At 33.2% G+C, this 21374-nt stretch overlaps 1 protein-coding gene across 3 annotated transcripts in view; it reads left to right on the top strand.

Annotated features, from left to right (window-relative positions):
* The first annotated feature begins 331 nt into the window (after nt 1-331).
* Nucleotides 332-21374, top strand: part of LOC128875523 (thyrotropin-releasing hormone-degrading ectoenzyme-like) — a 35694-nt gene continuing 14651 nt past the window's right edge. Inside the window, exons 1-10 of one of the 3 annotated variants that reach the window (XM_054121157.1) lie at nt 332-651; nt 8577-8764; nt 13218-13569; nt 14904-15041; nt 15120-15300; nt 15670-15744; nt 17921-18232; nt 18942-19119; nt 20016-20163; nt 21264-21345. In XM_054121157.1, coding sequence (XP_053977132.1) covers nt 603-651; nt 8577-8764; nt 13218-13569; nt 14904-15041; nt 15120-15300; nt 15670-15744; nt 17921-18232; nt 18942-19119; nt 20016-20163; nt 21264-21345 — 1703 coding nt within the window. In that variant the 5' untranslated portion in view covers nt 332-602. Of the gene's footprint in view, nt 652-8576; nt 8765-13217; nt 13570-14903; nt 15301-15669; nt 15826-17920; nt 18233-18941; nt 19120-20015; nt 20164-21263; nt 21346-21374 lie in introns of all 3 variants that reach the window. The other 2 variants (XM_054121156.1, XM_054121155.1) reach the window with 2 other exon arrangements.

The raw sequence follows: 21374 nt of genomic DNA, 5'->3' as shown, positions 1-21374 counted from the left end.
CTTCTTTTATTATTGTTTTTACATTAATTATTTGGTCAAGACATGGTATTGGTGTTGCAAGTTCGTTTGGTGGTAATTCGGTTGCTTCTTTTGCGGCGGTGTCTGCTTTTTCGTTTCCAATTACAAAGATTTTGTCGCTTGTACCGCTTTCCTTTCGAGTCCCTCGAAATATATCCACTTCTCTGATCCGCTTCTCTGATTTAAGAACCGCTTGCGTGACGATTGCTGAAAATACTTTCGACGATAAGAAAACCTATGGAAGTGGGAAACAGGAAGACTGAATGATTATGCACGATATACAGAAGTGCGCAATGAGTGGCACAACGTCGAGGCAACGATTGAAAAAAGTGGGGAGCTACAAACTGCATTCTGACTGCCGAGACTACGTTCACGCATTGCATCACAGGTGGAACGACTAATTGTACTGTACTTGGACGAACGAGGAACATCTTCGTGGTCGCAAAGATCGATTTAAAGAAAAGACAACTGGTCGCAAATTTTTCGTTTGTTCTCGCCGGTTCACGTGACGCATCTGTTTGTTACGCGTTGCACGTTGCGCGGGATCGGTGTTCCTTTGATCGAAGTAACCGGAAATCGATGACATGAGCCGAGGATCTATTTCCAGTTGGCAGGATTATGGGCGTAGAAGTTGTAAGTAACGTTACAATTTCACATTCGATTCATTCTTGCCGCTCTCGATTCCATAGTTACCGAATTTTGTTTTGAAAATTGAACATTCGTGAAACTTAGCACCTTTTTGGTTTAGTTCAGCAAGCAGTATTATTAATAATTGATAATGTTGCTATGCGTCTCGACACTTTGAGTATTGTTCTTTCTTGTTTAACGACCACTTCCATCTTAAGAAATTAACGAATTCTACTTTCGTTTTCTATCTGTTTACATTGCAGTTTATGCTTAGAAGTTTGTTTATACTAAACAGGATCCAGAAACAGTAGTCGAAACGTTTGATAAATACATGCTTGAGAACGAGTATAGTGCTTTCGATTCGGTGTTTCGATTAATAAGAACATTTATTCATCTATGACAGTCAATTAATGAGAAAATTCAATGAAAATAAAAAAATAACGTTTTTTTCAAGGCAACCTCGTAATTTTATACGTATTAATGACTTATTCTTCCATTGTATTTTTAGTCATTCATTTAATTGATAGCGGCCACTAGTCGTTCATAATTGATTATTTTTTAAATGATTTTAATCCAAAAAATTGAAACGTTAACTTCGTACAGCTTCGTACGGCAAGCTGTTAAATACCTAAGCTAATAAACATTTTTAAAATGAATGTTTACCATCAAAACAACTGTGACGAGTATTTAGTTGTCGGTGGGAGCGGCAGTAAATGCAAATGAAACTAATAATTTAAAAACGTGTACGAACGAGTAGATAAAAGCACACGACAGTGCCGAAAAGTTATGGATTGATAATGAACTTAAGGTCAAATTTATCTCCATGCGAATATTCATGATTTCCTGTTACAAGTTTTCTTTGAAATATTTTTTATTAACTACTCAAAGCAATTATTTAATTTAATTTTCAATGGAACGTTTACGTTACAAGTATTAACGTTACAAGTATATTAAGTGGTGGATGTTAATGTAAACGCGTATTGTTACAGGATGTTATTGTAAAACGATTATTATAATGTGCTCTTTAATTTACACATTTTGCATAATTCTTCATATTTGCTCGTTAATATTTAAGAACATATTCGAGAATATATTGAGTGACAACAATTGAAAACTGGTATACTTTATGCTTATCTGGTCCTGTAATAATTTAACGATACTCCGCGATACGTTGATACAGTTTAAAAACCAATAAATTCTTTTTTTATATTTTGTTTAAATTCGAAGAACTATCGAGTTGTTCGTCGAATCAATTTTCATGGCATTACTACTGTCGCGAGCGATAATTGGAATCGCAAACTTTGTAATTGGTATTTATTAGAATTGTAATTGCTCGATTGCTTTAATCGCTCGGAAGCTTTGAAGCGTAACTGATTTATATGGTATTTCGTATGATTTATTTATATTTGAAAAGTTCGCAACTCAATGGAATGACTGAAACTTGTAGCGCATAGTATACTAGCGAAATATTGGTATATGTTCTCGAAGAGGAAACGTACGATTGCAGTTATTACACGACTGTAGCCGTACGTAGTACGCGTGCTTGCGATCAATGTTACATCTCCAGCATTCCAGCACTCCAGTATCAAAATGATATAATGCCTGTTTTTGTGAACACGGAAAATCAAAATATCTTATCTTTTCGTTGTTTAATTAAGGAAAGACTATGTCTCTAATGATAATGCTGATAAATATTATATTAATCGTTATACTTGTAGTAAATATTAAATTAGAGGATTCGATCTTGTTTGAAATTTACTTATTTTGGTATAATTACAGTCTTAAAATATTTGTTTTTAATATTGTTTATTTCTGAAAATCCGTCATTTTGGAAATTGTGTAAAGAAAGTTAGGTGTAAATTAATTAGTAAGTAAAAGTATGAACATATCTCTCTCTCTGTATTCATTTTGCTGTAATAGAATTCTTACAATCGTTATTAATTTCATTAGAAGTAGTGGCATTATACATATTACTCTAATTATAGTTCATTGTCTGATCGATTTTGTGATTTATCGTATAGCTAATATATCATACTAGCTTGTTACACTTATAAATAAACTGCGAATTTTCATCCGTTTATGGCGAATGAAAATAGGACGTAATGGATGAAAATGTCCATAAATTCAAAAGTACATGGAATGTCGACAATAAAATACTTTTATGTAAGCTGAAATTCAAGTAAAGTATGGTTTATAGCGCAATGATTTACACTGAATGGACACCGCTGAACGACGAAAGGATCGTACGTGGGTGCAGGTTGTTTCGAGTTTCATTTGTTTTGCGCGTTGGTCAGACACCGTGTGATATAACATGTAACACAATCTTGAGACGAATTTTACCGCGGTGAAGTACACGTCCGATTCGCATACGTAATCCCACGAAGCACCGTAAGTAGTAACCTTCGGTCACGTCGCGTGCGTTATCGTCGACGAAACATCTTTTAAGTAGGTGAAACAATTCAATGCCACGCGAAAGCGCGGATTCTCTTTCGGCACGCCTCTTCCGGTACCACTGGAGAAATGAACATCAACTTCCGCCTAACATGTTTTCCTTTCGATAAATTACTTAACACTTTATCTACCGGGATATTTAGAAACAGTCTTTAATTCGAAAAAGAATTTTCTACAGTAGCCAATATATGCCAATCTAGGCTGACAATAATTTCTCCATACTGTTATTAGGTACATTGAAAGCAAAGTCTGTTTCCAAACACTGAACACTGTAAGTAGACAGCCATCAACACAGTAAATAAATTCGAATAGCTAAACACTGCAATTAAAAAGCCTACAAATAGGCTCCCGGTAAATAAAGTGTTAATTTCCTCGTGTCGATATCTACCTCTTGTATTATTCGTACACTTTTCTTATTCCCTTTTATTCTTTTTCCCTATTTTTTCTTTACTCTTTCTTTTAGTCACCTCCCCTTTTATTTCTGTTTACTTTATTTTTTCATTTTAACAGAAAGCTAATATGCAGTATATTTACAAAAGTTAATACGACGATTGTTATATCAGAATAAGGAAATACAGATTGTTACTAAAATGAAAGAATTTATAGACATTTTCGGAGTTTATCTCCTATTTTCATTGCCCACAAATACATGAAAATTCGCAGTTTATTTATAAGTGCAACAAGTTAATATGATATACATACAATGTAAACATACTGACAAAAGACACAAAGAGACAAAGTAGTAATCAAAACATATTGCTATGCAAATATATGTACGATTATTTTAAATGTTGAGACTCGTAAAAAATGTAAGTCATAGAATGAATAAATGTCCATATACCTTGAATTTTACGAATAAAGATTTGTAAAGGCATTATTTATACCAAAGTAGTAGATGGAAACGAAAACATTCGAAATAGAAATTAGGAAGCGTCGAGATTGTTTACAATAAGTCAAGTACGCATTGCGTACAAACATGTTTGGAAATGTTTAGTTGCCTCTCAGGAATTGCTAAGTGAATATTTAATTGAAACCAAGAAAGAGAGAGTACTTGGAAATATTTGAAAAGCATAAGAGAAAAATACAAATATTTTCGAGAAATATTATATTCAAGATGTAGAATAATAAAGTAGAAATAAAGCATTCCAAGCGTGAAGAGGCTAGCAAGTTCGAACACAGATCAGAAAATATGGTTAAAATGGTCGACGAAGTTTAAAGAAGATCGACGAGTATTGCGAGATTACGTATGGCATTGGCAGATGCGAGAAGAATAGTATTTATCGAATGATTCTATGCCTTTGATGGAAGATTTATTGCGAGGGAATCTAATTATACGGCGTTTATCGGTGTTGAAGAGAAAATTATTTAATCGACATATTTCCAAGCCTATGAATATTAGATTGTATACAGATGACATACAATCCGACTCGGAAATAATTGATTTAAACGCCTACGAATCATCGGAAAATGGCAAGCTATTTGCAACACTTTTTTACTTTAAAACTATACTGTATGAAATTTGAGATATTTGAGTGAAAAATATATATCAATATTTATAGTTCTAAACACAAGAATGAAAATTTTATCTGTTACCGCTAGCAAGTATAATGGTTTCTAAAATTTAAATAGAGTTTCAAAGTGCTTCTATATAATAATTTCGTTTCACAAGATCCATTTCTATATGTTCTCGGCATAGTTTATTAATTAAAGAAAAAGGAACATTGGATTACGACGATGTCGTAATAGCCAATCGAAAACTGATCAACATTTTGTTTAAAATATTGGGCTGTTTGGAAAGTTCATGCCGATTTTTAGTAGGCGGTACAGGTCTGAATATGTCGGAATGGCTGAAAACAAATAACATGTATACATTCCTTAAAAGGTGGAAAAGTTGTGGAACAAACTGGTACATATATAATTCAATAAATATACATCAAAATTCAAATATGCCTTTGAATTTTTCTTAAAAATAGCCACAAACTTTCCGGACAACCCAATATTTTTTTGTCAGATTATCGCAAGTATTAGGCTCACTGATTTTTATCGATCTGGCGTTGAAAATTTACACACTATATGGTACGAGGCTGTCGATAACAAGGGCGGTTACATAATTGATTAAAAATAGAAATTTATTAAAAAATTGTTTGAATTTAATGTAAAAGAAACGACATTATTTTCCAGTCTACCTAATGTTTGAAAAATCGTGAAAAGTGTTACGTGGGACACCCTGTATGGTTTTAATAGAGTTCGAACGAAAATCGATAGAAGTTCCTTAAATAAATTACATCTAATAATAGAATATTGAACCGTGATTTAAGTAACTGACGTTTTAAATATCTACATTGTTTCGAGGTACAAGGCTCTCCCTTACTGGAAAGTATCCGAGGTTTAAGTTGTTAGTCGCAGTCAGGAAAATTAAAACGTACACTTTCTTGAGTGTTTTTTTTACGGTATTAAATAATAATTTTTATTAATGAAATGTAAATATATTATAAAGTATGTCTTAAAGAACTATAAAAGAATTTGTGTTTTAAAAAAAGGTTAATTCGTTTCGTCATAACAGGTGATGGCGTGGGTGGCCACTTGGTTTGCAATGAGCAAGATTTCTTCAAACTGGTCCACCTGAAAACAAAACTAAAGGTAGATTTAGAAAATACATATATTAGACTAACGGGTCCCTGATCGAAGGATTTTTTATTTTTTTATATACTTTACTTTTTATTCTCTATTTAAGCACTTACTTTTATAATGAAAGTTGAACTTCAACTTCAAATGTACGCCACTTTGTTTTAAATTAATTTTTTTCAAAATTCTTCCATCAGGGATTAGTCTAATATATTCTCCAAATCTACCTTTGTGTTCATTTTCAGGTATGTAATGTATTGTAATGTGAATGTTGGATGAATGTTAATTGTAATGTATTGTCATATGAATGTCGGATGAATGTTAATATTTAAAACCACGAAGTATGTTTGTACGTTTTATAGTTGTCGGTTATGTTTGGGTAGTAATTTATTGATTAGTCATTCATTTTGTATTTTGTATTGCGATTTGATTTTGTCGATGATATGTTGTGTTTGTTGTCTTTGAATTTTGAAAGTTTTATGCCGAACCTCGAAATAAATATCCTTACAGGTATACCAGTTTGGAGAAATCTTGGCCACCCATGCCATCGCCTGTTATGACGAAATTAATTAACCTTTTTTTAAAACAAAAATTTGTTCATAGTTCTTTAAGATATATTTTGTCATATATTTAAATTTCATTAATAAAAATTATTATTTAATACCTTAAAGAAAACAGACAGGAAAGTGTCCGTTTTCATTTTCCTCACTGCAACTAACCCCTTAAGTGCTTCGCAAGACATTTTCTGTGCGAAATAGTGTAAACGTTGTCTAACGGCAATGTCTTAATACTGCATACGTTGATGCTTAAACAGTGCAAAAGTGATTACCATTTATCTTCATACAATTGGTTTCAACGTGGTCGCAAGTTTGAAAAAGTGACCATTCGTCAACGTACAATTTGCGAAGTCTTTGAATAGATTTTCCTAATGCTCGCATACCAAACTACCGGTGCAAAAACAAAAAAAAAAAAACTGTTCCGACGAACAATCGACTCGGAAACGCAGTCCGTGCCTTCGAGGAGAATTCCACGCATCGTAATGTCGTTAACGTCTCGAGAATTATAGCGAGTTGAGCTTTGTTGACTACGCGAATGATTATGCGAATTCTATAGTTAATAGTCGGCCAGTAACGCGAACAGAAAGGACCTTGAGAAGCCGTTTGTTAAACATATTTAGAAGCGTGTGCATTGAGCTCCCTGAAACGTGCGTGGAACGCGAGCCATCAATTTCACCTCTGTCGCGCCACGTTTGCCCTGAAAATTACGATAACGCGAATTCGTCACGATTACGATGGAACTGATATCATCTAGAGTCGACTGTGATAATTTCATATTCGAGAATCTTCGATCAACTGATCCAAACTCGTCACGTAAAATTGTATATACGGGAAGTTAAAAAGGAAACGACGCACAGTGGTTCAATTCGGTAACTATTCAAAACTGAAAGGTGTAATTTAGAATCGCTGACATTGGAATATTGTAAAGGAGTAGAAATGTAAAAAGGAAATGTCTCCAAGCCTCATATTTTTGATTGTACAGTTGATCAAAGTTACTCTTATCAGGACAGCTTGGAAATATTGCTCGCGCTTCAAGTAACAATAGTTTCTTATGAAACTGTGATTTGAAATTTTTGTTTAAAGATGATAATGATCAGTTAATAGGTGTTTAAGATGAGGTCAAATGTGAACGACGCACAGTGGTTCAAATTGGCAACAATTCAAAACTGAAAGTTGTAATTTAGAATTGTTGACATTGGAATATTGTAAAAGAGGTATCTTCTATAGAAATAGAGGTATCCTCTACAGAAATGTAAAAAAAGAAATATCTCTAACCTCAAAATAAAATATAAAAGTTACCCTTATCGGGATAGCTTGCAAAAATATTGCTCGCGCTTCAAGTAATAACAATTTTTTATCCAACTGTGATTTGAAACTTTTGTTTAAAGGAGATTATTTCTAAAGGTTAGAAGGATATTTGTATATAACAATTTTCGTGAATTATCAGTTAACATGTGTTCAAAATAGCGTCAAAGGTGAACCGATAGAATCGTTTATTTTGAAATCATTGTTTTTGTAAATCTTAAAAAATGTTTGCATACGAAGTGTATAGAATAATATGTGGTGTACCGTAACAAAATTCTGGCGCAATAAAAGCGTATGTATTATCGTCGTAAACATACGCATTATAATAATCTTGTCGCTAACAATAAGCAGAATAAGAAGCCATCGGGATAAGTAGAAACAACGAGCAATGGCCAGACACATTAGCCAAATATTCGATTGGAGGCGTACCCAATTACCAATGATTATTTAGATACAATATTACGAAAAATGTGCGATTTCCACTTTAATATAAGATGAATTTGGGATGTTTTATAAATATGTTTTCAAATATTCGCAAAACGATACTTTTCACAATTAAAAAATTTAATTAGTATTCCATTGATAGCTAGTCATTACTAAACTGCGGATTTTATGCATTCATGATACTAACTAATGTAATAAACAAATGCTAAACATAACCAAAAGATATATGCACTTATGCCAAATGAAACAACGATATTATTATAATTGTAGAATATAGCCAATATACGTTACGTATATGTTTGTGTGTTTTCTATATTACTGTAGTTACTACTATTATTACGTTGTAAATGCATAAAATTCGCACTCTAGTCATTCTTTTTACTTGACCTACTGTTTGTAAACATTAATAGCGACGTCGTAGTATCTGACTTGACTAATTCTAACTTATTCTATACCTAAGTTTACATTGGTTTTCTTTTATATGTGTTTTATATGTGTTTTTGTTTTCCTTACGTCTTTATTAATATATCTTCTGAATCATTGTCACAGCTCAAATTATGCCACAGTTTCATGGCAGTCCGGTGGAATTTATGGCCTGCGATGACATCGAATACAAAAGGGACGATGGTTGGTTTCTATCGTATTCGAAGATAGCGGCGATTATCGTAGTTTTTATCATCGGCATCGTCGCCGCGGGATCCCTCGGATGGTACATCAATTCCTTGCCGAAGAAAAAAGTAAGCGAGACTAGAATAAATCATCACAATAACAACGGCACAACGCTGTATGAGCCGTTCACTGCACAAATCGATTAGGGGATAAAACCACTCTAGAGGCAGGAAAAATGAGAAATCCCAAAATTTTTTGGTAATGGGACCACCTCGGAGACATGCTCTACAACATGCAACAGGTTCATCCCGATTGGTCAAGCCGTCTGGGTGTAACCGAGTAACATACATAAAAATATATATATATATATATATGTCGAATTGAGTAACCTCCTCCTTTTCGAAGTCGGTTAAAAAAAAGACCTAAATTTGACAATTTATTTTGGGAGTGTGACAAATGGAATAGAATGTCTTTTCAGAGGGTTTATTTAACACATATTGAAGAACGAAAAACAATTTTTTTATTGTCATTTTCTGACAAAATGGCGGCGACAGAGCTCATCGTCGAAAACAGCTCTTTTGAAAACACCGCCACAGCAGGACGGATTTCTCGGCGTCTATGAGTTATGGAACAAATACTAAAGAAAATTTATGATCTATATACAATTGGCTTTGGTAGTACGTACGGTTTTTCTTCTTAATCAATTTTTGTGGAAGTGGCGCACTTTTTAAACATTGAATCGACTTTTTCCCCTAAAAATGAGCATTAAATTGTTTATAAAAAAAAAGTTTACATTCAATCAAAATACGGCTACGTACTTCCAAAGAGAATATTGTTGTGAAGCTACTGTAAAAATTTCAATTCGATCCATGCAATAGTCACTGAGAAATCCGTCCTCCCAGTTTGAAAAAAGTGGTTTCGAGAAAAACACTTTAAAGTTTTATAAACACTTTAATCGCGCTTTGAGGCGCTGCGGCAAAATCGATAATTGAACCTTTTAACATTTCTTTTTCACTATAAATCAAATGATGTATTATTTTTATGACCCTAAAGTATCGTTTAAGCAAAAAAACAATTGATTTTTTGAACATCCTAGAGTGGTTTTACCCTTTAACTCCACTTTCTGAAAAATCTTAAATTTAAGTGTCGAAGCACTTGGTACAGTCATACCTTTTTATAGTTAGTTAGTTTTTATTTTGTTGCCATGTATACCTTTATGGGTTTTTACACTTGTCCCCTTTCCTTACATTATATCCCCTTTTCCTTATATAGTAATCTTATAATCTAGAATCTTAGGTTATCTTAGGTTACGGTGAGTCTATCTCTTCATCTCTCCTTTTCCATCTGCCTCAATCTTATTGTTTTTCTCTTTCTTCTTTCTTACTATTTTTTCAAAATCGTCTATGTATGCGCACAATTCTTTCTACTACCGGCTTCCTCTTCAGACACTTGTTAATCCTCTCTTCTAGCCTTAATCCAGTGTCTTTCTTCGTCCATTCTTCCAACCTCTTCATTCGTTCTCTCTCAATTCTTCTTAAGCCTTCTACACATTCACACATGTGCGCTATCGTTTCCTCTTTTTCTCCACATAAAGAGCATTTCGTGTTCCTGTACCCCTTACCTTCTACTTTTCCTATGCTTCCGCATCTCACTCTTGCCCATGTTTCCTTAACCTTTCCTTGTTTTTCTCTCCTCATATCCTCTGCAGAAGCGCGAATTCTCTATCTTATACCAGTCTAGCTAATTTTCTTGATCTATCTTTGTACAGGGTGTAACAAAATGTTTTGTCATGGCGTCACCAGCTGATTCTATAGCTTTTAATCGTTAAAGAACTGTAAAGGAAAGTTACTGCATAATTGACCTTGACGGAGAAACTCAAGGTCAAATTTTTTTGTATAGTATCGTATAGTACTCACTCGGTGAAACAAAAGTCTTAAAGGCACCGTATGCCTCTTTCTATTCTTTTCTCTAATTCTTCTCTTCTCCCTTCCCTTACGAAACTCCAAATTTCTTCTTCTTCTACATCTTCCATCACTTTTTTCAATTGCCTTCCCCATTCTTATGGGTTTCGGTTCAATATTCCCCTGATTTTTTCCCTTAGACACTTTTTCATCCATCTTTCATCCCCCATTTTCATCACCTCTATTATATATCTTGTTGCTCTTTTCCACATTTCTGATTCTATCCCCCCTATTCCCGCCTTACTTCTTCATATGTAGTTCGGCATATTTTTATTAATTCCCACCGCCATTTTAACATACTTTGCCTGTAATCTCTCCATCTGCTCTCTCCTGTACCATCCGCATACCTCTACTTTATGTATACATCATTACACTTTTTGCTAAGGCGTGCATTAGAAATAATCTTCTTCTTAAACTACCTATCCTTCTCTTAACGTTATTTGTATCAACACTGTATTGTCAAAATTGTAAAGGAAATTGATCCTATAGGGTCTTAAGAACTTTAAATGAAAAAAAACTGCTTATTCTTGTCTTTTTGTATATGCTCCATTTATCATGTATCACTCTCTTTACTTTCCCGCTTATCATTTGGATATGTTTCTCCATTGTATTCCCTGATGAGAACCATACCCACAAGTATTTATATTCCTTAACTATTCCCAATTGTTGCCCCTTGTAGTTCCATTTTTCCCCTACTTTACTTCCCCCCCCCCCCCCCTTTTAAAGACATACCTTTTTATATTTATAATAACTTTTCTGAATAATAAAGATTAACCCTTTGCGGTAGAGATATTTTTTTATAGAATCATGTCCAGTCCATTTTTATAATAAAAACCAAAAACTCTACTTCGAAAAGAAACATCTATGAACATTCGTGAGTCAATGTATTATTATTTTAATTAATAATTAGTTGTGTTCTGGAATAAGTAAAATTGATATTGTACGTTCAAAAAATCACTTTTAAATTACATATGTCGCCCTAGACGGCGAAACTTTTTTGGCTATTCAATAACAAACAATTTATTTCAGATCCTATTTCATTGCATTTCTCAACTTTTTGTTTCATGGAGTTAATCGATTTGTGCAATCAACGGCTCATATCTCACCGAGGAATATCTGAAGAGAAAGAACATTTTTTTTCTTCTGTGACTAACGAATGCTTCAAAATTCTTCGAAAGTAGTGTCGTTAAATTTATCCTGTGTATTATTTAATGAATGAACATAACGGTTACCATGAAAATTGAATGGTACTCCTTGACGAATATATGCATTTCATCGATCGATTAACCCATTCACTGTTAGGCAAATTTGAAGGTTTTTGCCTTGGGCGCCAAGATTTAACACGTTGATTGCCGTGGGGGCCACCGGTGACCGGCGACAACATGGCGACAATTCATGTTGGCGTCATGGGCAAACCACGTAAAATAGGCGCGGCAGTCAACGTGTTAATACAAATGTGTAATCTAGGTTATTACTAGACTGCGGATCTTTATGCAAATGTATATTTTTATAGAAAATAGATAGACGAATGGGACCTGGGCAGAAATTTATGTCATGATTGGATGATTCCAAAAATATATTTTTTATTTTGCATATTTTGCATATAGCATATGTTGCATATTGTGCATATTTTTTGCATAAATGCATATCCGAATATTTACTGGTCCGCCAGAATAAATAAGATAGATATGCCTAAAAGATTGATCAGCTACGATCGACAACGTATTCTAATTTCGATTTGGTAAGTACTGTATCGACATACAGTGAGAGACAAAAGAAAGTCGGTGATATGATGTGTAAACAGACGGAGTCAATCTCCATTTTCCAAGTTAATCAGTAGCTATTACGAAATTGGAAACAATAGGATTACCTCTAACAAAATCTATAGATTTGGTAACTACAGTTACAGAAAATTTAAAAATTATACCCGGTGATTATGAAGAAAAAGTTATAGATAAAATGGAATCAGTATTAAAATGAAACGTACACTTTAATATATTACTCAAAATAAGCAAGAACCACGAGAGGTTCTGGCACATCATTGAAGTAAATTTAAATATGCCCCTATAACATCATGTGGTGTGGAACGCTCTTTTTTTGGCGTATACATTAATTTTAACAGATAAGAGGCAACAATTTGCAATCGAAAATATTGAAAAAACTATTGTTGTATATTGTAATTTAAATGATAATAAATAAAACAATAAAAAATAGTTATTAAATAATTATGTAGTAATAATAAGTAGTTGTTATATAATTATTTTATAGATCCATACATACATTCCCTATACTTATATTTAGCATATACCTTGCATACAACTTGCATATATTTTGCATATATTTTACATATTTCGACATACATATTATAAATGCATAAAGATCCGCAGTCTAGTTATTATTTTAATAATAGACAGTGATATTGAATTTATTGTTTTAAAAAGAAAATTTACGATCTTCTTTTTCCAATAATTCGTGCCTCAAAATGATATAAACTTATCCCTCGAGCAATTGCAATCAATTTGATTTACGAGACGTCTCGTAGTTGGCAGCGAATGGGTTAAATATCTTAATAATTATTCGCAATAAATTGTTTACACTTATCTATTCGTCTATTTTGTAGTCGTACGACACCATCGATTTACTCAGCGATGATATCGAGGATGAAATCGACACCATCGACGAAATTCTAATTTCGCCCTTTGTCTATCCCTTGAAATACCAGCTCGAGTTAACGCCAATAATTAATATAAATGGTCCATCGAGGCTAAATGGTCACATAGCTATCGAGTTTTACGTAAACGACACGACAGGTTTAACCATACTGTCTTTAAACGCGAAGAACATTACAGTGTCGAACTATAAACTGTCGTTGTTAAATCCGGAAGAGGATAAGACTCGATTACGAAGGAGACAACGAAGGAGAGCCGACGATGAAACTAATTACCAAAGACACCACGACGATACAACGCTTGGTAATTCCTTCCATTTGAGTAGCAACACGTTTCGAAATACGAGAACGTTTCAAATATAAATGACAATCTATGAATGATACAAGTAAAATAATAATTATGACTTTCTTTTCAACTTACATACGACTCGATTAAAATCCTAATAGATTGTTCAAATATTTTAGCACTCCGCGGTGACATACTGTACCGAAATCAGAAAATATGGACAGCAAATAGTTAACACGTTGACTGCCAGACTAATAATCGTGAAAATTCTTACAAGGCTAAAATTTTGTTTCTATAGAATTAGAAATGACATAGTCTAACATTTATAGCAGTACTTATTTTTGCGAGCTCTTTAGCATTTAACAATCCTATCCAAATTAATCTTTTTCGATACCTCGCTTTCAGAAGTAATTTATTTATTTCTTAATAAATGTCCTTGTCAGCTATATGTAGATGATTGCGTTAAATTGTTTACTATTTCTAAATACCAGCGTTTAAAATAACGCGTGTAAATGTAATAAGCAATTGACATCCAAAATATGATTTATACAACATTTTATATTACATATAATTTCCTCGTTTAAATGTAATGTAATGTCATACATTCGCAATTTCTCCGTAGAACGCGACGTTATATATATTTACGCTGACGGAAAATGTATAAAAATTATGTTTGTAATTTTGTGGACGTTAGTTTTCTGGTCGATATTTCGCCCAGAATTCTTTACTAAGATTTGCAAAAATCATAACTTTTGATTGAGCAAACGGATTTTAATTGTCAAAACAGAAAATGTCGTGTCTTTAGGTGAAGAATTTAAAAAAAATATCTTTTAGACGGAAAATATGTACAAAAAATTGACTTATTTTCAATAATTTATAGCTTTCTTAATAATGCACATCTTCCATCGAAACTTTTTTTCGTTAAAGATCCCATGGAACCTTAAAAAAACATATAGACAGTATTTCTCTAAAGTGAAAAACCAATTTTTTAAAAATGAAAGAAAGACCTCTTTAAGAATTCGCTAAGGGATTGCCGTTGATTTTAGTAAAAATTATTTTTCACTTCCTCGGTCAAAATGGAGCATATTTCGTTAAATAACATATAGGAGCAACTTCTATTACTTATGAGAAAAAAGTTCCTAAGGAAAAAAAGAAAAATTGTTTGAAATGTGATACTCGAAAAAATATTCGTTTCTCGAAAAAATATATTTGGCAATAATAAAATTGAAACTTTTTTTCGTTAAAGATCTCATGGAACCTCACAAAAAACATATAGACTGTGAAAATATGATTTATACACAGTTGTTCGTTTAAGTTCAATGTAATCCCATACATTCGTAATTTCTCCGTAGAACGCGACGTTACGTTTACCCCGACGGAAAATGAGACATTTTTGTACAAACAAGATGCTGAATATCCATTGGAAAACGTATCTTTCGTTGAAGCTTCGAAAGGATCCTCTGCGAAGCATAGCTCGTTCAATAAAACTGGTAAAATATGGCATATAAGTAGTTCAAATGTTTCGCTTGTTGGCAAATTTACGTTAATATCGTTTTCTGTATTTTTAGAGATTAATTTGTCGGAAATAGAGGTTACACGATACGAAACGGACGAGAATAACGAAATTCACACACTTTACCTGGGGAGTCCGATTCAGGAAGGAATTTATTCGTTGGAAATTGCTTATGAAGCGGGGATCGACGACAATGCATTTTTCGTTGCAAATTATAGCGGGTCTGGCGAAGAAAAGTAAGAACTATGTACATACTTGGGTTGTACAGGGTGTAAAAAAATTAATGGTCACCACTTTCAGGGGTTATTGTACAGGGCTTATTATTCTCCTCGAGTAGATATTTTTATCTACTCGTCGAGTAGAATTTTTTAAAATTAAAAAAAGCTGTGATCTTAAATTTCAAGGTCATAATGGATTTTGCGGACGGTTTCTTTTGCAAATGTCTACCGATCCAGATGTGTACAATAACCCCTGAAAGTGATGACCATTAATTTTTTTACACCCTGTACATTGTACAATTTTATTTATTGTAAAAGTTATTTATTGTAAAAGTTATTTTTATTTTGTTTTTATCTTTGACGATAGTTTTTATCTTCTTACACCAGGTGGCTGCTGGGGACGAAACTGAAACGCTCCGATGCTCGGTACCTATTCCCAGTTTTTGAAGATGCAGATTACAAGTCAGTTTTCTCCGTATCCATAGTAAGGTCTACAGAAATGAGAGCTCTCTCGAATATGCCACTTATGGTTACGAACGATACGTACGTAATTCATCTCTTGTTTTCTTCGTAAGATGTATTTTTTAATCACACCGAACGCCTCTGCAGATCAAATTGTTAAATAGTTTTCATTTTTTTCACTTGTCTTGCATAGCACGAGTTCAGTTAGAATATAACTTTATATTATTCAAGACACTATAGTGGAACTGTATATTATTGAAAACTTTGAAGAATTTTGAACATTCCGAATGATGTAAATTTGAATTTAAATTTGATGTATTCGACGAATGTCAAGACTTTTTATTGTTATTTATTGCTATATTTATTGTTATAAACTGTATTTTCATTTTTAGAGACTATTTAATCAAAATCTACTTCAATACTTAAAACTTAAATAAATAAAAATCTGTATCTATTCTGAACTTTTTTAGACATTAACTTTTAATTTAACGAATGAAGTATTATTATTGGAATTTAGCGGACATTACGATTTCCTTTCTCTTGTTCCAATACATTATTTTTTCAAATTTAGACTCTTTTATCGGTTCTCCTGTACATCGAGGTACATTTTTATTAAATAATCTCTAAATATGAAAATTCTATGGACACATGTTCAAAAACAATTATTATTCACCTCCCAATCAGACTTGAGGTGTCGAGAAACCAGTTTTTTTCCTAATTGGGAAGCCTCGGGAGTGTCACAAAAAAATACATCAAACCCGATGTCAAGCTAATTTTAAAGTGGCAAGTCGATTTTTGTTGAAAAATGTCGATTTTCAACTAAAAACGCACGCTTTTCTGCATTCAAACGTCATTTTCTCCCTAAAATATCATCGTATAATTTTTGTTGACAATATTATTCTTAAAACTTCGAGGAAGTTTTTCTCGGAGAGTGCCCGCCAAACAACTATGTATTTGAAACCGAAAAACGGATAGAGAAACACAATGTAAAGTTTGACCTAAAAATCTGCATAATCAATTTTGGTTTTGCATCAGGGAGGTGGGAAATTTAACGCTTTTTCAAATGGTATACATATTTTTAAGTTTGCACTGAAATTTGGTGGAGTTATGGCCGTTTAAAAAGAGTGTCAAGTCGGAAACACAGAAAAAATATTAAAAGTGAAAATACTCGAGAATAAGGCGACACAAAGAAAGTGTCTAAGAGTAATTTTTTGTTGGAAATTGTTGTAGAATTGGCATCCTGCGTATGTCCGAACTTGTACGCAGACACCCTGTATATGTCGAAATCCAGTAACAAAACGAAAAATTGATTTGACGAATTTAAATTTGGGCGGGGCGCTTTAAACTACGAGCGAGACCCTGGCAGTAGTATACTCCGTAGGACTTCCACCAAAATCGTCCCGCGGTCAAAGGGTTAATTTTGTTTTCAGAGGGTTTATTAAAAGGGGTGAAACCACTCTAGGATTTTCAAAAAAACCGATTTTTTTTTTCCTTAAACGATACTTTAGGGTCATAAAAATAATACGTCATTTGATTTATAGTGAAAAAGAAATGTTAAAAGGTTCAATTATCGATTATGCCGCAGCGCCTCAGAGCGCGATTAAAGTGTTTATAAAACTTTAAAGTGTTTTTCTCGAAACCACTTTTTTCAAACTGGGAGGACGGACTTCTCAGTGACTATTGCATGGATCGAATTGAAATTTTTACAGTAGCTTCACAACAATATTCTCTTTGGAAGTACGTAGCCGTATTTTGATTGAATGTAAACATTTTTTTTTTATAAACAATTTAATGCTCATTTTTAGGGGAAAAAGTCGATTCATTGTTTAAAAAGTGCGCCACTTCCACAAAAATTGATTAAGAAGAAAAACCGTACGTACTACCAAAGCCAATTGTATATAGATGCCTGCTGTGGCGGTGTTTTCAAAAGAGCTGTTTTCGACGATGAGCTCTGGCGCCGCCATTTTGTCAGAAAATGACAATAAAAAAATTGTTTTTCGTTCTTCAGTATGTGTTAAATAAACCCTCTGAAAAGACATTCTATTCCATTTGTCACACTCCCAAAATAAATTGTCAAATTTAGGTCTTTTTTTCTGCCTCTAGAGTGGTTTTATCCCTTAATAAATTTCTCGTCGAGAGGAATTCGTAACAACTCGTCGATTATTTCTGTTTCAAGTCCGAATGCAACAATGGTGTCCGATACGTTCGACGAATCTCCGCCACTTTCACCGCATAATTTAGCTTTTCTAATGGGTCACATAGAGGATGGTGGTGTGACATTTTTAGGAGATTCGAAAGTAGTGGCAACGTTCTGGAGCGATTCGAGCATACGCTCGCTAGGGATTTACCTCTACGACAAACTCAACCCAGCTGTCATTAACCTGATTGACGTGTTTCCGATACCTTACTCCCTGCCTAAGTTGGACCTAGTATGCTTGCCTCCGGGGATCGACGAGAGCGTAGCCAGACCTGGATTAATTGCAATCAAGTAAGAGTTACCATTGCTATTTTTTTTACTTGAAAAACTCATGCATTCGTTTAAATATGATCTATATTTAATTGGAATGAAATTTTTATTTGTAAATAAAGTTTATCGTAATAGCAACGAGTATAAGCATTCCATAAACTCTACAGGGTTGAATTGAGCTGTTCAATGCACAAATCGATTAACTCTGTAACACAAAAAGTTGAGAAATGCGATGAAATAATGTAAATTGTTTTTTAAAATCCCCTTTTTAATATAAATTCCAATAAATATTAAAAGAAGGTCTTTGCCTTTCAGGAAAGGTATTATTAGACTGCGGATCTTTATGCAAAATAAAGTCTTCGCGAACGTGCCTACAAAAATTGACCCTAAATAGGAATTTATGTTATTCTGTAAATATTATAATATAAACTTTACTTTCAATCTTTTTTATATCCTTGCATATTGTTTGCATTTTGTAGTTTCTTGCACATTCAAATTATCTATAAATGCTTAAAGATCCGTAGTCTAGTTATTATAAATATAAAAAGTTATGACTGTAACAAGTGCTTTGACACTTAAATTTAAGATTTTTCAAAAAGTGGATTTAATCGATTGGGTGCAGTGAACGGTTCAATTGTTATATTTTAATCGAATGAAACTTAGATGTCTATTGTCACTATTTGTGATGGAAGTCCTCGATGATTTCATTTACATCGTTTGAATTTTTAAGGCAGTCAGCTTTCTATACCACCGAACGATCGCCACTGGTTACCAAAGAAAATGCTTTAAAGGTTCTAGTCGTTTTATTTGGGCAACAATTACTCGACGAATTCGTGAACGCGAATCGAACGGACGCGTGGATCTGCAAGGCTTCGCTGCTTTATTTTCACCACGAGGTTGTCCCAAAGGCAAGTGCATAAATTTACGTACAAGAGGAAGATATTTCACACTGTCACGGTTCTAGTGTTTACAATTAATACCGTTTAAGGTTTCCGAGTGTAAGTTGTGTTTTTTCGAGAAGCTTTTGACAGCTAGGGTAAAAATGAAACGTTACAGGATCACCCAAGGATCGAATCTCCTCCATTCCACCCTCGCGAATTGAACGGACGTATCTTCTTTATTAGACAAAAATGACAAATCGATTTCTTTTTAAAACTTTATGAAAGATTTTACGATTTAAAAGAGATTTCTTTTCTATTTTTATTCGACATAGAGCACATTTGTTTTTTACATACCTACAAATAACAGCTTATAAATTAGAAAATATATACGTTTATCGCTTACAAGAATTCATGTGTAGGTACAAGAAGAATCAATATTTTTTATTATTTTGTGAAAGAATTTACGATTTAAAAGAGATATTTTTTTCATTTTTATTCAACATAGAGCACATTTGTTTTTTACATACCTACAAACAACAGCTTCTAAATTCCAAACTTTCTATGTTTTTCAATCACAAAAGTTCATATGTATCATACATAAATCAACGAAAAAAGCATGATAAATTAAAATTCTCTGAATCCAATACTTTAGAAGAAAAAAAAAAATCACAAATATTATTTACTTTCTAATCCAACAAAGGAAAAACCTCCCTTAAGAGTTTATTTATTGAGATCGATTAAATCTAAAGCTGCACGATATTATCTCGCAGTTATCCTCGAGATCACAGACTTTTAATTGAACTTACCGCGCATCCAACAAGACACGACTTACTCCTGGAGACGATCGAACAGTATCAAGTGTAAATTAATATTTTGAACCAATGGCAGCGTTGTAAATCGTTTTGATAAAATTCAATTTTCAGATAGATTCATCATTGAATTTGAGCAACTCCTTTGTTACCGACGTTCAATTGCAAGCTATGGAAAGCGACGGTTACAGCATTTCGAGGCCATTTCACGAAAATGTCAATTATCGACTTTTGCACTCTTTTAACGACGAATATGCGAAAGGTAAGACGATGATCTGGTTTACAAGGGATAATCCTCAACTTGGAAACTCGGAAAATTATTATACTTTGGGAAGATTAAGTTTTCTTATGAAAGATTTACAGATTTCGTTTGATGTTTCAGGACTCTGCAAGTTTTGTTTCTCTACAGCAGTTTTTGAAAAATTCCTATCATTTTCAAGAGTCAATTTCAATCATTTAAAGGGGTATTCTGAATTAGGAGGTTTGAAAAAAGCGGTTTTCGTGAATTTTTTTAGGATGGAAAAAAAAAATTAATTCTATCGAACTGTTTATCCTGTTTTCATACATATTTGAGTAGTATGTAAATATTTTTCCAACAAAAAATATTCAAATTGAGTCGACTGTGACGCACATTTGTAGAGCACCTCACAATTAAAACCTCCTATGGGTGAGAAATATGCAGGTCGTAATTTTGGTTTGACACAAAAAAACCGAAAGAAATTTTCATTTTCATACATTTTTCTTCTATGTGAACTAAAAAAATTCATACAAAAAAAAATTTAAACAACTTTTTTATCAAGTTAAAGTGATTTTTTTCACCCAAAGAATTGGTTCTTTCTTTTTAAACTTGCAGTAATTTCACATTTCACCAGTTTTACGGGTTTTTCTTAGTTCACAAAGAAAAAAAATGAATGAAAATGTAAATTTCTTTTAGTTTATTTGTGCCGAATCAAAATTACGACCCGCATATTTCCCGCCGATAGGAGGTTTCAATTGTGAGGTGTTCTACGAATGTGCACCACAGTCGACTCAATTTGAATATTTCTTGTTGGAAAAATTTGTACAGACTACTCAAATATGTATGAAAATAGGATAAACAGTTCGATAGAATTAATTATTTTTTTCATCCTAAAAAAATTCACGAAAATCGCTTTGTTTAGACTTCCTAACTCAGGATACCCCCTTAAAGTCTAGTTCGACAACAACAAAAGTTGCATATTATTTATCAACATATGGACTCAAAGTATCCTCCAAAATTGTCAAATTTTCCGAAAATCCAAGTCGAGGATCTTCCCTTGTTAGATTTAAGTTTCAGGATACCACGGATGTAAAATTTTGTTGCATTTTGATTACTTCTTATAGGTGCATGTCTGATACGCATGTTGCATGGCGCGATAAGCGATACCGCACTTAGGAACGGCTACAAGAAATTGATAACGAGGTGGTGGGTATACATCATTCGCGAAGAATTCC

The sequence above is a fragment of the Hylaeus volcanicus genome, chromosome 4 (assembly GCF_026283585.1).
Source record: "Hylaeus volcanicus isolate JK05 chromosome 4, UHH_iyHylVolc1.0_haploid, whole genome shotgun sequence".
Classification (NCBI taxonomy): Eukaryota; Metazoa; Arthropoda; class Insecta; order Hymenoptera; family Colletidae; genus Hylaeus; species Hylaeus volcanicus.
This window is presented reverse-complemented; position numbering and strand designations above follow the sequence as displayed.